This window comes from Hippocampus bargibanti, linkage group LG13 (genome assembly GCF_051943395.1).
Source record: "Hippocampus bargibanti isolate YZ-2025 linkage group LG13, ASM5194339v1, whole genome shotgun sequence".
NCBI lineage: Eukaryota > Metazoa > Chordata > Actinopteri > Syngnathiformes > Syngnathidae > Hippocampus > Hippocampus bargibanti.
In genome coordinates this window covers 8679050-8695246 of record NC_142746.1, presented here as the reverse complement: position 1 = coordinate 8695246, position 16197 = coordinate 8679050, and the positions used below count along the sequence as shown (strand labels likewise).

The following is a 16197-nucleotide window of genomic DNA, read 5'->3' as shown; positions in this document are numbered from 1 at the left end:
TTCTATGTATAATAAATGTGATATTGTATTGTAATGAAAGAAATACACTGCATTGTATCATAAAGTCACTTTATTTACATTTGTGATGGTCATTTATGGCTTGATGGAATGGCGTTGGAGGTTGAAGGTCAGAGGGAATTGCTGTTTGGAAAGAGAGGCGCATTACATGACGACTGTAATTAAAAAAATAAACTGTGCTGTAAAATAAAGTTTTATTTACCTTTTTGATGGTCGTTGATGGCTTATGGAAGGAGAGTCACCTTCCATAAGGACTGTTGGTAACTTAACCTCTGGTGCTGTTCGGTCGTGTGCTTCCGCCGAAGATCACTTCGCCAGCCGTGGTGGGTGTGTATTATGAAAATAGTGCTTATTATAAGGTTTAATTTTCATAAATTTGACGTTTGTAAGACAAAAAGTTTGTAAGTTGAGGTCTCACTGTATATATATTGATAACATTATGTATTTTATTTATGTTTACACAGCGCATGCATAACACCATACGTTTATTTACACATTCATACAGCACACGCACAATCATAAATTCCCACAAAAGGAAATTCCGTTGTCAGGAAAAATTTTGGTACCGCAAACCATACTCGGCAAAAAAAAATAATGTCCACATGACCACAATATTTCGAACATGGTATTTTACACAAAATGGTCAAGCTTTATTTTGCTTCCCGAGCATAGAGCAAAGCATCAAATGGAGGAGTCTCTTTTGATGCTGAAAATGGCGAAACATTGTCTCCTTCATCACTGCATCAATCATAAAACCATTGTAATTGCAATTTTGGCATGCCTTTTTATGGCCAGTGTTGCCTTTAATACATGCATTCACACATCTGAGGACAAAAAAAGAAGAAACGAAAATCCCTGGATATAATAATAGCTGAGATAGATTGGTCTTAATCTGCCAGTGTATGTGGTCTATAGTTCCGCATTCATCGGCGGTATGTAAAGCGGGCGCTCTTATCAGTTATCAGCGGAGTCGCAGAGGAATCACTCCATTGTGCTTGCGCTCAAAGAGAGATGTGAGTACGTTGGACATCTCTATTTCCAATAACTGTGACCTTGAGGGGGAGCGCAATGGCACCGTGCCCCCCTCCCCAAACACACCATCACCAACACAAGCAATTCCAATCTGCTGACTCCAGCCACAGGCAGCTGACTGAGGGTGTCGGGATGTGGGGCTAATCGTCAGTCCCCCGAGGGTTATCCCGAAATCCAAATTGAGTTTATTGTTTGTTATATCTAAATGGCACGAATGCAAATGAAAGAGGTGTTACATCCTTGTTATGTCTCCGTGGACGTTTCAACCTGCTTTCAAGTTTCAAAAGGGCCTAGCGTTTAATCCACTACCACTTTGATAAATGGGGTATTTTTCATAACTTTCATGAAAACATGTCAATTTTTACTTAAATTAAATAAATACTTCAATTTGTTGGAATTAGTCGTCAAAAGTCTTGAACCATTTATTTGTAGACACAACAGAAATTGCCACAGGTCATCACATGGTGTAATTATCAGTAAATAATTGAAAAAAAAAAAATACCCTGGCAACTCGTTTTCCACAGACCAAACGTTTTCCTGCGTTTCTGTCGCCATTCTGAAACGTCGTGACCTCAGTTTGTCCTTTGCCAGTCAGCGCCCGGCTCAGGATTGTTTTTGTTTCCACAGCGGCGTCGAGGCTTAAGTCCGATAATCATCAGCTGGATGCGATTCATCACTTCCGGACACCGTTGCGGCGTATCACTTTGCCATCTTCTTCCTCGGCGATCTACTTGGCCGTGAAGCACTTTTTGTTTTTGTTTTTTGCGGTTGTCTCCAATGAGAGACCCTAAACCCGGGTGATGATTTTCCAGCAGACAGAGTAAAATTGTATCTTAAGGATCAACATGAGGCCGTTTTTGTTCCCATTAGAAACAAATTGACTTGTCTGTTTAAAAAGCCATTAGATGATTGGTCTTGACAAAGAAGTTAGCTTGTGTTTAGCACTCAGTCTAATTAATCCACAGCTCAGGTCCAAAAGGGATCCTCTGCCCCTCCCACCCATCCCATTGGCATTTTGGGGCAGAGGGGGTTCAGCGAGACCTCCTGGGCACTACCGCCGCCCTAACCCCTGCCCCCCAACCGAGGGGAGCATCTGTGGATCGATCCAGGGCCAGCTGGCATAAGCCAGCCTTACAATTAATTTATGAATGTGCAATTGCTGTCAATTTGAAATAATGTTCTGTTTTGGAATAAAGGGACGGAATTTAAAATATATATTTTTAAACTAATCAGAATTTTGTTATTGTTGTTGCTCCAAACAGATAAAGGGATTATTCAAATACTCGATATTTGCAGCCCATGTGTAAAGCGTGATGTGGGCGTGGTGGCTGATGACTATTTTATACGGTCCCTCTCTGTCATGATTTTTCACCTGCAGATGGGTCAGTCACCGTTTCCCTCATTCATCTTTTTTTGTGCTTCATTTGCAAGGGGATCCCACCAGGGGGCAGCATACAGCCACCACCCCTCACTCCATTCCTCCCTCCCCGGTGTTTTTCTTTCATCATCACCTTGCTGCACACTTCAAGTATTGATACTTATTATTTATTCTCCGAAAGCATATTGACAGTCTTATCCTCTGACGTAAATGAAACTTGCACATTGTCACTCTAATCCTCCTCTCCACCTTTCACCTTTTTATATTTGATTGACAAGCATCATCCGGGGGAAAAGAAGGCCATTTTTATTGTTTTGACGCTCTGGTGCGAATCTCCCAAAATGTTGATGTCATTCCTTTTGCCGTGTGATTTGCATGTCCTTAAGTATTTCCCAATAGAACCCCTCCCTCACGCCCTCTCGCTCTATTCGTTGCCATTGTCATCTTTAGCAAATCCCCTTCGTCTTAAGTGTTTGCCGCATTTAGCAAATTCATTCATAAAGTATCTACACGCGCTATTAGCTTAGTATAATAGCTTGGGTGTAATCTGCGGTGCGATAAGAGTTCTTTTTTTTCTTCCTCCCCTCTCTTACGCTCCCCACCTTCCTCTCAGCCCTCATGTTCATCTCCAGACGGGATGTTCTTTGGACACGTTGCTACGTCTCCAGCGACGAGGCTCAAATGTCAGCGTCAAAATGTCAAGTGGCCGATTTTCTTCTGTACTTTTCATTATTTTCCGCGGCAGGTGGGACATGGAAGGCATGATGACTGTGGGTAGAGATGAAAAGATAGGCGGGGGATGTTTGAGCGTAAAATTGAGGGAGAAAAGTTATCACGAATCTGTGCTTCTGATCCAAACGCTGTCAATTGATTGTTAAAGTGGACATATATTATGAAAGTCAGTTTATGTACAAATAGTTGTCTCCTGAGTGGCTGAAAGTATGAAACTAAACAAATAATTTTGTGATAGGCGATTGTTTCTAAAAATCTGTCTGTGAATTTTGTCATCTTGTGATTAAAATACATTCCCCTGCTCCTAGCCACAGTTACCCTGGGTTGTCAGGATGAAGGTCCACCATTTTCAAGTGCAAATACAAAGCCATTAGGTCAGCCGTGTTAGCTCGGATTAGCACGAGCCAACGTTTTTATGAGCCTTAGTGTCTGATAACCAGCATAAATGGTAGGAAGAATGAAACAGATTGAATCCAAAGGATCTCGCTCAAATTATTTCCGACAATAAGGTCCATAAATATTGTGACACAATCCCACATTTTTTAAAAATCTATCTCAAAGCGAACCTCCAAAAAAGATTTGTCTAACTGCAGCTTCAACTTTCAACTTTGATTTTAGGATGTTAACCCTCAAATCAGGTGAATGGTGTGGAAATTACAGCAGTTTGTATATTTCAAAACATAAACAAAAAAAATAGACGGACCACCAGGGCAGTCCAACATGGTCGTAATGCAGTCAGACATAAAAGTGTGCTTCACATGATCACTTGCAGGAAGGCGACTTTTCTTTATGTCCTCCACGACCCCCCCCCCCCCCCCCATCCATGAATGTCTGGAGTTTCTGAAACAACCTTTCCTTGAGAGAGGCCGCATTTTACATAATCCTTTTGAGTGAGCGGGAAGTCTGAGAGCGTCGATCCCTGCCAAATTCAATGGCAGCAAAAAAGAAAGCACCTCTTTACTATGTTAAACAGATCTAGCCGAAGATGTAATGCTTGCTTCCTTGGATCACGTTAAAGCCCTTTGGCTGGTTGCTCACAATCCAAACATTAATTCATTGAATCTAGCTAAATGTTTTGGTTAGTTTCCACTTTGTGCTTTAACACCCCTTTGATTGCAATCAGCCTAATAAGTGCAATTCATCACTTGATTCATCACAATTGATTTTCTTGATGCATTTGAGGTTTATGCGTTTTTGATGTGTGTTGGTTGCTTTAATTAACTGCAGAGTAAAAATATTTGGCCCTTCCAACAGGGGGCAGCATCTCCCTTTTGTCCATGTCCGTGCTTTGTTTCAGCTTCAGCTATTGTTAAACCGCTATATAAATCTATATGTATGTATTGTATTGTATTGTATTGTATTTTGTACAGTTGCCCCCTTTTCAAGCTCAGATAACCCCAGACCCATATAACTTAGGAATTAACTCTTTTTTTCTGATGAAAGAAGAGGGTCTAAGGTTTCTCACACTGAATTGAATGTTTATGTAGACCTAAAACTCAATTTTCTGTTAGTCCTGGAATTTGAGTGAAAAATGACAAAAACCCTGGCACTGGACTGGACACATTTTTCCACGTCGTCTGGCAGCGAATGAAACTCCACACAGGGAGGCCGGAGCAGGACGCAAGCCAGCAACCTCTGCACTGTGAAACCAGCGTGCTAACCACTCAATCACTGGGCCGCTCTCAGTTAAAACAATACATTAATGATATAATGATGATATATTATGATATTTCATCACTTTGCTGCTGTGAAATGTAAATTTCTCCACTGTGAGACTAATAAAGGCATATCCAATATCCAATATCCAATATCCAATAAATACAATAAACACAATAACACAACGAAACAATGCCCAGTCACATGTTGGTTTGAAAGCCACAGAATCAAAAAAGACAGGTGGCTTTCCTAATGTTGAACAGGAGGCTGTTCCAAAGAGAAAGGTGGCAATGAAAAAAGCAATTTACAAAGGATCTGATCTTCTATAAATTACAATACTGTACTATAGCAACTATAGACTGGAACCGATTAGCAGCATCTCAATTCATTTCAGTGTGAAAAGTTGTTTTGAGTTAAGAGCTTCGTCACAGAATGTATTATATCATCATTTAAGGCTCCAATGACTGCCAACAGCGAGTTGTTGGCTTTGACATCCGTTAACCTGGCTTAGCTCCACTGTTTTTTTGTTTTCAGAGATTGGCTTGAGCGCAAAGCTGTTATATTGCTTGCCCTTTTCTGACAGCCCACCCCCACAGTATGCAGAATATATTTCTTGTCTTTTTCCTATTTTCACCACCAGCATGACCAGCCAGCATCTTTACCAATGAATTGCTTACTCTTTGTGTTTGTGTGTGTCCGTGTGTGCGTGTGTTTGCGCGTGTGTGAATAAATCCCCCGAGGACCTTGGCGATAAGGCGCCAGATTGAGTTTTCTTCACAGAGTTAGATCTTCCCGAGATTTGTGTGTATGTGAAGACGTCTGGGAAAATGCTACGGGATGCTATCATCGCGTTATCGAACCCCGGCGTTTGTGTATATGTATATGGGCTCTCCAATTCATGTCGTGCCAAAGCGCCGCTTGAGCTTTGTTTGTGCTTCGAGCTGATGACAGTGGATACAAGATGGATGCGTTTGTGGTGATCTCCCACAGACGACTGTGTTCTGATTTTCCATAGAAAAGTGCTTACATACATGTTTTTTTCTCTTCCATTTTGACTGTCCCACTCAAGAAATTGAGATAAAATTGTATTGTAATTGTCGTTCCCCGTACAGGAGTCTCCATCTGGACGACGTAAGGCCCTGGCAACTAGCAGCATCAACATGAAGCAGTACGCCAGCCCTATGCCGACACAAACGGATGTCAAACTCAAATTCAAGCCGCTTTCCAAGAAGGTTGTTTCAGCCACGTTGCAGTTTTCCCTCTCCTGTATCTTCTTGCGGGAGGGCAAAGCCACGTGAGTCTACTAACAAGCACCATGACTGGAAAGAAAGTTTAGATAGCTCATAAAATCACTCGCAGTAACTTAAAATGCAACAAATTAACAGGCTCTCTGCTGTCCAATTCCCTTGAACTCGTTCATGCCAGACGTAAGGCAAAAATATGTCCACTCCAGTGCAGTTTTCTCTCAAATTGCAGGACCCACATAATATTGACTACATAAACACGCAATACATCATTAGAAACCTTGGACCAGGTGTGCTCAATACGTAGATCGCAATCTACCAGTTGATCTCCAAGGTACTATTGGTATATTGCATGACAAGGACATTGTCATGAACTGACGCTAATCAAATAAAATTCAGTTGAAATATAATAGATAGGTAGATCATTTTGACTTGGTCATTTCAAAAGTAGCTCCCATGCTGAAAAATTGTGAGCACGCCTGCCTTAAACCCTCTTCTTTCATCAGGAAAAAATAATTAATTCCCAAGTTATATGCGTCTGAAATTATTTGAGCTTGAAATTGGGGTAGCTGTCCAAAATACAATAAAATACATCCATATTGATTTATAAAGCGCTTTAACAACAGCTGAAGCTTTAACAAAGTGCTAACTTCGAGAAATGGCAAATGCTGCAACCTCATGGAAGGGAAAAACATTGCCGGAGGTCTGATCAGTGCTTTATCGACCCCCCAAATAAATTTGAGAATTGCAGCGAATGAGTTAACAGCTCGCATAAACTAAATTATTTAATTTATTTATATTTTTTCACCAAATAAGAATTATAATTCCCAAGTCACATTTATTTTTGAGGATTGTTTTATTGTCATTGATTTTTCCCATAAGTGAAATCACAATTGAATGCAGCCCAACCCCAATAAATAAATACATAGAAAAATAATTGTAATTTTCTCATTGGTTAGCACTACTGCTTTCATTACTATTCATTCATTCACTCGCTCACTCGCTCACTCATCCATTCTCCGAACCATTTATACAATACAATACATCCTAATTTATATAGCGCTTTCACAACAGCTGCAGCTGTAACAAAGCGCTTCACATAATCGTCAACACAAAGCAAAATAAGAAACAGGAACATAAAAACATGGACAGTTGTACAATCTTAATGACTTTCTCCATATACTCTATGATGTTTGAGTACAAGACAAACACTTTACTCATAATTCTTGAGGAAAGAGGAGACGATGAAAGCCTCCTTTTCACCAATGGATTAGAGAGTGGTGGTATGTGCAAGTCTGCTACGAGTGCCCTGGAGGCTATCCCATGGGTGTTTGGGTGAGAGGCAGGGTGCACCCTGGACTGGTCACCGGCCAATCGAACGGCACACATAGACAAACACTCTCACAGACACACTTATGGACAATTTAGACTAGAGTCTCCACTTTACCAACCATTCATGTTTTGGGAGTGTCGGACACCGAATAGATGTTTGAAATGAATACTTTTATGTTTGGCTCACACTGTCAATCACTTGCAGGCTCGCCTCTCTTCTTCGCTATCTCATATTCGTCTTTGAGAGGAGGAACTTTAATTTTAGGACACAGTCTCTCTCGTTAGGGCATTCTAATTTGATAACTTTCATTTAAAGGGAGACACACACACACACACACACACATTGGCTGGTGCCTTTGTTGTGTTGCGAACAGCGGGTCGATGGCGCGTAACCCTTGTTAACCCTTCGGGGAATGATGTCGACCACACACAAACAAACTCCATCACTGCGTTTCAAATGAAGCCTGGCACCCGGGAAGCGGCAAACACAAAGGACACAGACACACAGAGAGCGAGAGATTATGATGGCGCATTCGAGGGGGATGGCGTGAAATAATGTACGGCGGGGGAGCGAGGACATGAAGACCAAGATGAGACAAAAGGTTTGAAAACGTCAAGAAGTTAGGAGAGGACAGAGGTGGAGGTGGCGTTACATTAATCCTTTGAAACGGACGCCGTCTTCCAATCACATAAAAATTCAACACTGTAATATTTCCATTTATTCATTGGTATGTCGGTGCATAATCTCACCCCGCTTCCCCCGCCCCAACATCTCGGCATCGTGTTAATCTCTCAAGGTTATGTATCGCCTTGTGAGTGTTTTTTTTAAACATTAAATGCATGATATGCATTTGCATTGATATGATTTCCCCACTCCAACTCCCAGCGACGAGGACATGCAAAGCCTAGCCAGCCTGATGAGCATGAAGCAAGCCGACATTGGAAACCTAGATGACTTTGAGGAGGAGAACGAGGAGGATGAGGAGAACAGGGTCAACCAGGAAGAGAAGGCGGCCAAGATCACAGGTAACAACTAGGTTAGGCTAGGTTACTCGACGCAGAATGTATCGCGTATGGCAGCGGTGGGCAAAATAGCAAAAAATTGCCACATGGTGTCAACAGTCATGGGGCTCTTTCACATTCTTTAGAATTCACATCTTTGACCATCTTCCATTCTGAATCTAGTAAAACCTATTCCAGTGATATATCGCGAGCAATAGTCTTCAGATCCCTCTTCAAAATCCAATGTTTTAATAATAACAATACAGACAAGGATAAACCATCTCAAAATCATTCCTCCATTACTATCACATTCAAATGTTGTTCAATAAGTGGTAGCACACACCTGCCAACACTTTAAAGTGCATTTGATCAGCATCCTAAAAATGTTATTGTTGGCTTTTCCTGACACTTGCAAAAGCTTCAAGGTTTAGTGCTGAGTGGTATTTGGAGTTGTTCATAATTGCCTTTTATTTCCATTGTATATGTGAGACATCTTACGGATACGTCTGTGTAAGCTCTCAGTCGTACAGGAGTGGTCCATCGATGAGAAGGTTTCTTCAGCCGTCATCTGTACAAATGTGAAGGTTTTGGACGTTTCGCCTCCTATCCAAGAGGCTTCGTCAGCGAACTAAAGTCTGACTGGTCGTATCGGCCCTATTTATATATCCCTAATGTCCAGACTTGGTGGCGCCGGACACATCTATGATAGGTCCCTACTCTCAGGTTTGTTTCTTAATTATGACAAAAGTATCGTCCACATATCTTCACACGTCCGAAACCTTCACATTTGTACAGATGACGGCTGAAGAAACCTTCTCATCGACATCTTACGGATGTGATGGTAATACAACAGACAGTTAAACGTGTTCAATGTCTATCCCCTCCTAGCTGAAAGTTGTTACACACAGACTCTATCCCTTCTGTTATGGCTATGACTGCCTCCATGAACGTTTGGAAAAATACAGTGTTGACTTTGTCTCGCAGTCAAAATTCATTTTTCTACAGCGAACAGCGTAGCCTCACAGCCATAGCAGGGAGATGTTTGCCTGATTGGTCATTTGACACAGAACCAGTGTTAAAATTCAACCCACTCTCCCAGCATCCCACAATTCCCTTATGGACAGATGAAATCCCTGTTAAGGCTCTGATATGATCTTCAACACTGGGATACAGTATATACCAGGTTGATGGTAGAAAGGCAAAAAAAAAACACGTCAGAGCTTGAACGGGAAACTAATCCGTTCACCTTTGCCTTTCACATACGACATTCATATTATTGATATTTCAATGATTCTCCGCTAACATGTCAATTCGCAGCCAGATAATTGGAATTTGTCAATGCCAATATCTGGACAGCAACAATTGCTTTGAACACAACAAGGCGGACTGACAAACCCCTGTCCCGGCGGCAATGCAGCCTTTATTCAAACACTTATCTACACAGGACAAGTTAAATGCATGCCATTTGTACAGAATCGTAACGGGGGATAAATATATGCAAATGGCGTCTTTCCTAGGCTGTGTGAAAGAGTAAAGGAGGTGATGCGTTATCCCTCGTCTCACCCCCACCCCACCAGTGCGTTACAAAAAAATCTTTACTGTTTACAGAAGTGTCAAGCATAATGTATTCACACTTTCTATTCAAATTCACACCGTGCATACATCCATGTTGTGGCATAACATATGTCCCACCTCCCCCTCAACACCCCCACCGCCCTCCTTCCCGCTCAACCTAATCCAACTTTGCTCCCGCCTCCTGTTCAGCTTCATGCTTTCTCTCCATGTTGTTTTTTTGTTTCAGTTGTATGTGTGCGCATCGAGTGCCTACAGCCACGCTTCGCTTAGCGTGCGTCTCGCTAGGCAAAAGACAAAACTCCCACCTACAAGGTTCTCCGATGATGTTCTCATGAATGCAGGGGTTCCCAAACATTTTGGTTCCAGGGGCGAAATATTTTCCACCTTCATTATCATATAAACTGTATTGAAATAATGATTCGGTTAAAAAAAAAACAGTACAAAAATTGTACTTCAAGTATTTCAAAAGAAACTGTTTTAAAGTGTGAAATGTGTTGTACATAAAAGTTAAACACAACTGAACTGTACTCTACTGGGTTTTCCACATGGGCAAATTAAATTGCAAGCCCATTTACACATCCCGTAGGAACCGCTATGCGCACCTTTGTGAAAAACATGAAATGTATTCGCTGTTTCTTTGTGTGCTTCAATGTTCTTCTTCGTCTTTCTTTGTCGTGCGGCCCCGTCGCTCTGCAGAGATAGTAAACCAGCTAAACGCCCTCAGCTGCTTACATGGCGACGATGACGACGGTTGCGTCGGCGTTCCGAAGGGAGCGTACAAGGCGGCCAATAAGCTTGTTGCTTCCTCTCAAGGTCCAATTTCTCCCCAACTTTCTTCTAAATCGTCGTGATTCCTTTTGTGAAACTTCCCAATTTATTTTAATTTGGTATGTCATTCTTTATTTAACCTTGTACTTTTTTTGGTGTCTTCCATATAGTTTTGACTTTGGTGTTGTGAACATGTCAGTTGAGTTTTTACTGTTTTTGGATGATGTTAACTTGTGGTTTTTGTCTTGGTGTTCAGCTGCAGTTGGTAGTGAACCAAAACTGAAAAGCTCTGTCCAGGCAAGACTTATTGATGAGTGCAAACCCTCGGGAGATCTACGTTGAATTTGATTCATAGACCTTTGTTTCTGGACTTCAACTTTCATCTCCTTCTCTTTGGCTCATAAAACCCGTCTGACATGCTTCACGCACACTCTAGTCTCCCTAAAATGGGTCGCAAATGCCACCCGTCTCCTTATCAGTGAGTCCACTTCACATAGCGACATTGCAAATACACAAAGACATGCCGCTGTTTCGAGACCAGTCTGGGCATCTCCTTTCCGCACCCCTGCCTAGCCCCTCGTCTCCATGCAAATGAGCCTCAATGGTGAGGAAGACGGAGATAAAGTGGTCAAGTGTCAGCTCCTTCGGCCTGCGTCTCCGTAGCAACTCCACGCCGCTTGTCTCCCACAGTAACCCACCCGCTAATTGCACCAATGTTCCCAGAAGAGGAGTTCAGTCAAGTATAGCTGGCGCTTACTTGTGGTTCACTTCCAAGTGCAGAACTTTTCCACCTTTACACATCAAAATAATTTGGATGGCTCATTGCCCCACTCTGAAGTAATCCTGAATGACTCTTTATTTTACCCACCAAAGAGCTCATCAACAAGCTGAACTTCTTGGAAGACGTGGATCGTGAGACGCACTCGGCCATGCTTGCCAACCCTTTCGACGATCCTGAAGATCACCTGCCTGAGGCCAACCACCTCAACCCGTTTGGTGATCCAGATGAGGACGGTATGTGGTCCGAATTCTCTTCTGTTGTGGGTATTTGACAGGGAAACTTTACTTTTCATGGCGATTAGAGACAAAGCCCCTATGACAATTACAAAACCTTGCGAATTATGGATACTACTCCAGAAAATGTGTATCCATATTATTGCTTATTTGAATGTATGGTATCTTGACCTATTGACTTATCTACCCCGGTCAAGGATGACGCCTCGTACTGTTGTTCAAAATGTTTATTATGGAACACTGTGAAAACGAAAAGATATTTAAAACAACAATGGACATTACTAGAAAATGTTTGACGAGACATACAGTAAATAAGAAAATTAATCCCAGATAAATACAGAGGATGTTGACAGGAAGGGCATCCGATGTAAAAGCTTGCCCAAAACAAACAATGTGAATCAAACCTCTGGAAATGGAGGACTTTGATTCGCTGTGGCGACCACTGAAGGGAAAAGCCGAATAAAAATACGAAGAATAACATACTGTGTGCACCTTGTAAACTGAAAGTAGACAAACTTTAATGACATAGACTTTATCATTCACTTTCTCTGGCAATATCTCTCGCAATTTCTCTTGTTCTGTCTCTCTCTCTCTAGCGATTTCTCTCGCACCTTGAAACACATGAACACACAAAAAAATCTAAAATAAGTATTGACGAGGATTTTAAGAAAAAACATGAATATGAAGGTTCACATAGAAACATTAAAGGACAACCGATGCTTCCGGACAAGTTGTGTCCATAATTTGTAAAATCACTTCAAATGACTTCTACAGAGCGTATTTTACAAATATTCCACCGCATATAGCGATGTTTTACGTTTTAAGACTTGCGCTGAATATTCAAGAAGTCTTGTTTTCGAGTTGATGACGATGCCTGACGTGACGTTACGTCAGGAACGCCCCTGACCGAGAAAGCGACACACAATGCATTTTGCGGTAGTTTGTTTGGTCTGAAAACTTCGTGTTGATCCGTGTCGATGGAGAAATTAGAAGGAAAACACATAAATAACGCGATGGTGAATCGTTGCGTGTTACACCAATACGACTATTTGATACTAGTTGACACAAATTTCCCGCAGACATATCAGCCCATTTCCAACAGAGCTTGGGCGCCATGTTGTGCATTTTCGGTGAGCTACATTTCAGTCCAGACACCTCAAAATGATACAGGAAGGACTTCTTTAATCGACTGCAAACATTTATGCTTTCCTCTATAGAACTATTTGAATCATATTCATAACTGGATGAGTAACAAGAAAGCATCTTCTCCGAATCTGAAGCCATTGTTTTGATTGTAGAGCAAGCCAAGACATCCTGGCGTGACGTCACGAACAAGGTGGCGGGACATTGTGAAACTGCATTTCCGGGGACATTTTGAAGTAGTTTTGGGACATTTGAAGTCATTTTTATTGGTGTTTTGCATTTGACTAAAAATATCAGCCTGCGTGTTTTGGGTATTTCAGATGTTAGAAAGCGTTGTTCTGATGTCAGTTTGGAAACCAAAAAATTGTGTTGGTTGTCCTTTAAACACCTTTACAAAACAACAAGACCAAATAAATTCTATTTTTGTTGTCATGGCAACCAATGACAATATTGGCACCAGTTACAAGACTTGTTATACATTTATTTATTTTCCACTCAACAAACAGTGATCCCAAATCCTTGTCGTCTAATGTCACACTAAACAAACTTCAAAACATTGTTTTCCAGACATTGCATTCAAAATTAACCGTGGCTCATAATTCATATGCTGCTTTAGCAAAACATGATTGCAAATAAATGCCACAATCCTCGTCAAACAGAACCTCCCGAGCAGCAATCTTCCGGGCGTGTCAACGAATCTTTCTACAATGCCTCCAATCCATTCGACGATCCCACGGAGGAACCGTGTGACGTGCCGCCGGGGAACCCTTTCGAAGAGCCGGAACAAGATGAAGCCAGCTCTGATCCGGTGCCTGAGCCGCCAAAGGCTCGACCCAGGAAAGGGCTGCGGCCGGTTGACATGAACAAGTACTTATATGCCCATGTTGGACAAAATGACGAGGAGGAGCTTGATGAGTAAGTTATCTTGACTGATTATTAAGTAGTTTGAAGCGCCTTTGTTTTTCTTCTGCGTTTCGGTTTTGTTAAAAGAATTTCTGCCGTTTATTCTGTCTAGTGTAATATAAATGGTATCATCCAGACCTCAGGGCACATCAAACAACTAGATGTAGAATTTGTGCAAATAAAATCCGGTATATTTTAGTTCTATTCATGCCAGCTAAATGTAAACAGACCAAAGATCCAACCATCAACGTAGAACCTACACACAGATTATCAAGGCCCCAAAAAAATGAGACACAGATTTACCGTATTTTCCGGTGTATAAGTCGCGCGCCCAATGAATGGTTTATTTTCAAACATTTTCCATATAAAAGCGCACTGGACTATTCACCTTCAGTGAATAAAAAAAATCCATATATAATACACCTATAAATAAATAGACGCCGCCGCAAGAGTAGCTGCCTTTCCAGCAGCTTATGTATTTGTTTTTTCTACTTTCATTCCTTTCATCACTTTGCTGCTGTGAAATGTAAATTTCTCCACTGCGAGACTAATAAAGGCAAATGCAATCCAATCAAAATATCTAAAAGTTGTCCAAATATAAGGCATACTACAATATAAGGAGCTACAGTGGAGGCTGGGGTTATGCACCACTTCTTCTATAGAAGAGGGGGTGGAGTCAGTGGCTGCTGACAGTAGCCGCACTCAATATTACTTTTCCTATATGGTGCACTTTTGTATAAGGCGCAGGGTCACCTTTTAAAGAAAATCAAGGCTTTTGGGTGTGCCTTATACTCCGGAACATTTTTTTTTTTCCATACTGGCCAATAAAGATGATTCTGATTCTGACTATCGAGCAGACATCATCGAAACGGACCGTAGAAACTCACCATTGACACAAAATAAAGAAACCACTTGTTGGCCAGGCACCAAGTAGTAGACCATTGACAGAGACAAGCGTTTAATATTGGATTGGATTGGATTGGATTGGATTTGCCTTTATTAGTCTCACAGTGGAGAAATTTACATTTCACAGCAGCAAAGTGATGAAAGGAATGAAAGTACAAAAACAAAATACATGAGCTGCTGGAAAGGCAGCCACTCTCGGGGCGCCGTCTTGAAGTCAAAAGAACAAAAAAAACTAAATAACAAATAATATGACAGCATAGAGACAATATGACAAAACAAAGACACAGGGAGACATTCATTCTTCAGGACTTGCTGTACCCTCTTTGTGATGATATGAAGCAGTTCTAGATGAAAGAGGAGAGGATCAAAGCGTCTTTCCACCAGTGGATCAGGGACATCATGGTGGAATGTGCACGTCGACTACAATCTAAATGTTGAAAGCAAACACGCAGCTGTAGCATCCATTGACGAAAAGAGATTGTCTCACATCTCCTGTTCCACATAAATCTGCTTCAATTCCAAGCCGCAACAGTTCCACATAGGCATCGGCGCTCTGCGCTGACGCTCCTTTCCTCTTATCGCGGGTTCCTCAAGCCATGCATCCATCCAGCCGCAGACTGGCCAACAGCACCGACCTTCCACTGAACAAAGCGGGGCTGTGAAGATGCTGCCCATTACAGGCGCAAAAAAACACAATGGCCCCAGAGCTGTCCAGCGATGACAGTCGAATGGCTCCGACATTCCTCCCATTCAAAAACAGTACTGGCATATGCATGCTGCCGAAAAGGCGCTACCGCTCAGCACAGTCTCCTCCTTGACGAATGTCGTGGTCAAAAATATTGTTGGTACATACCATATTTTACGGGCTATAAGGTGCACCTTCAATGAATGGCATATATTTAAAGCTTTTCTATATATAAGCCACACCGTATTATAAGTCATAACTTCAACGAATTACATATTTTAAAACATTTACTATATGTAAGCGCACTGGATTATAAGGCGCATGGTCATCTTTTGAAAAAATTGAAAATATGGTAATCGTCGAAGGTGTTAGCTGTCTCTTGGTGTCACATCTCCTCCATCCGTGTGAGTAATAGTGCCTGGCGGTTTTTAGATCATCTGGTAAAATATCACATGAAAAGCACATGTATGAAGAAACCAATACTTTTCCAAGGAAGGCATCTTCAATACGTAAGTTGATGAGTTCTGGTTCCAAATGCCTTCACGGTCTTGTGGTGAAGCGATGTTGTCAAAAAGCTTGACGTGTTATTGATTGACATGACTGTCCCCTTTAAGCCTGGGGTCATTCTCTGCAGAATGGAAAGTTCAAGGGAGCCGTGTCGTGTTTTGACTGGTGCTCCTTCAGCCGCTCATGTTGCTCCACTGAGGCTTTTCTTTGCTTTGGCATCCTCTGTCACTGCGACCGCTCCAGAGCCTCTTTTGAGTCGGCCCCATCCAATTCTCCTGTTTATTTAGAGATGCTTTGTCACA

The 16197-nt window shown here is 41.7% G+C and overlaps 1 protein-coding gene across 5 annotated transcripts in view; it reads left to right on the top strand.

Annotated features, from left to right (window-relative positions):
* ehbp1 (EH domain binding protein 1) overlaps positions 1–16197 on the top strand; it is a 123913-nt gene that overhangs the window by 21148 nt on the left and 86568 nt on the right. For 3 of the 5 annotated variants that reach the window (XM_089011954.1, XM_089011953.1, XM_089011957.1), the window contains 5 exons: positions 5929–6110; positions 8279–8418; positions 10666–10782; positions 11611–11751; positions 13554–13809. In XM_089011954.1, coding sequence (XP_088868080.1) covers positions 5929–6110; positions 8279–8418; positions 10666–10782; positions 11611–11751; positions 13554–13809 — 836 coding nt within the window. The remainder of the gene's footprint in view (positions 1–5928; positions 6111–8278; positions 8419–10665; positions 10783–11610; positions 11752–13553; positions 13810–16197) is intronic. The other 2 variants (XM_089011958.1, XM_089011956.1) reach the window with 1 other exon arrangement.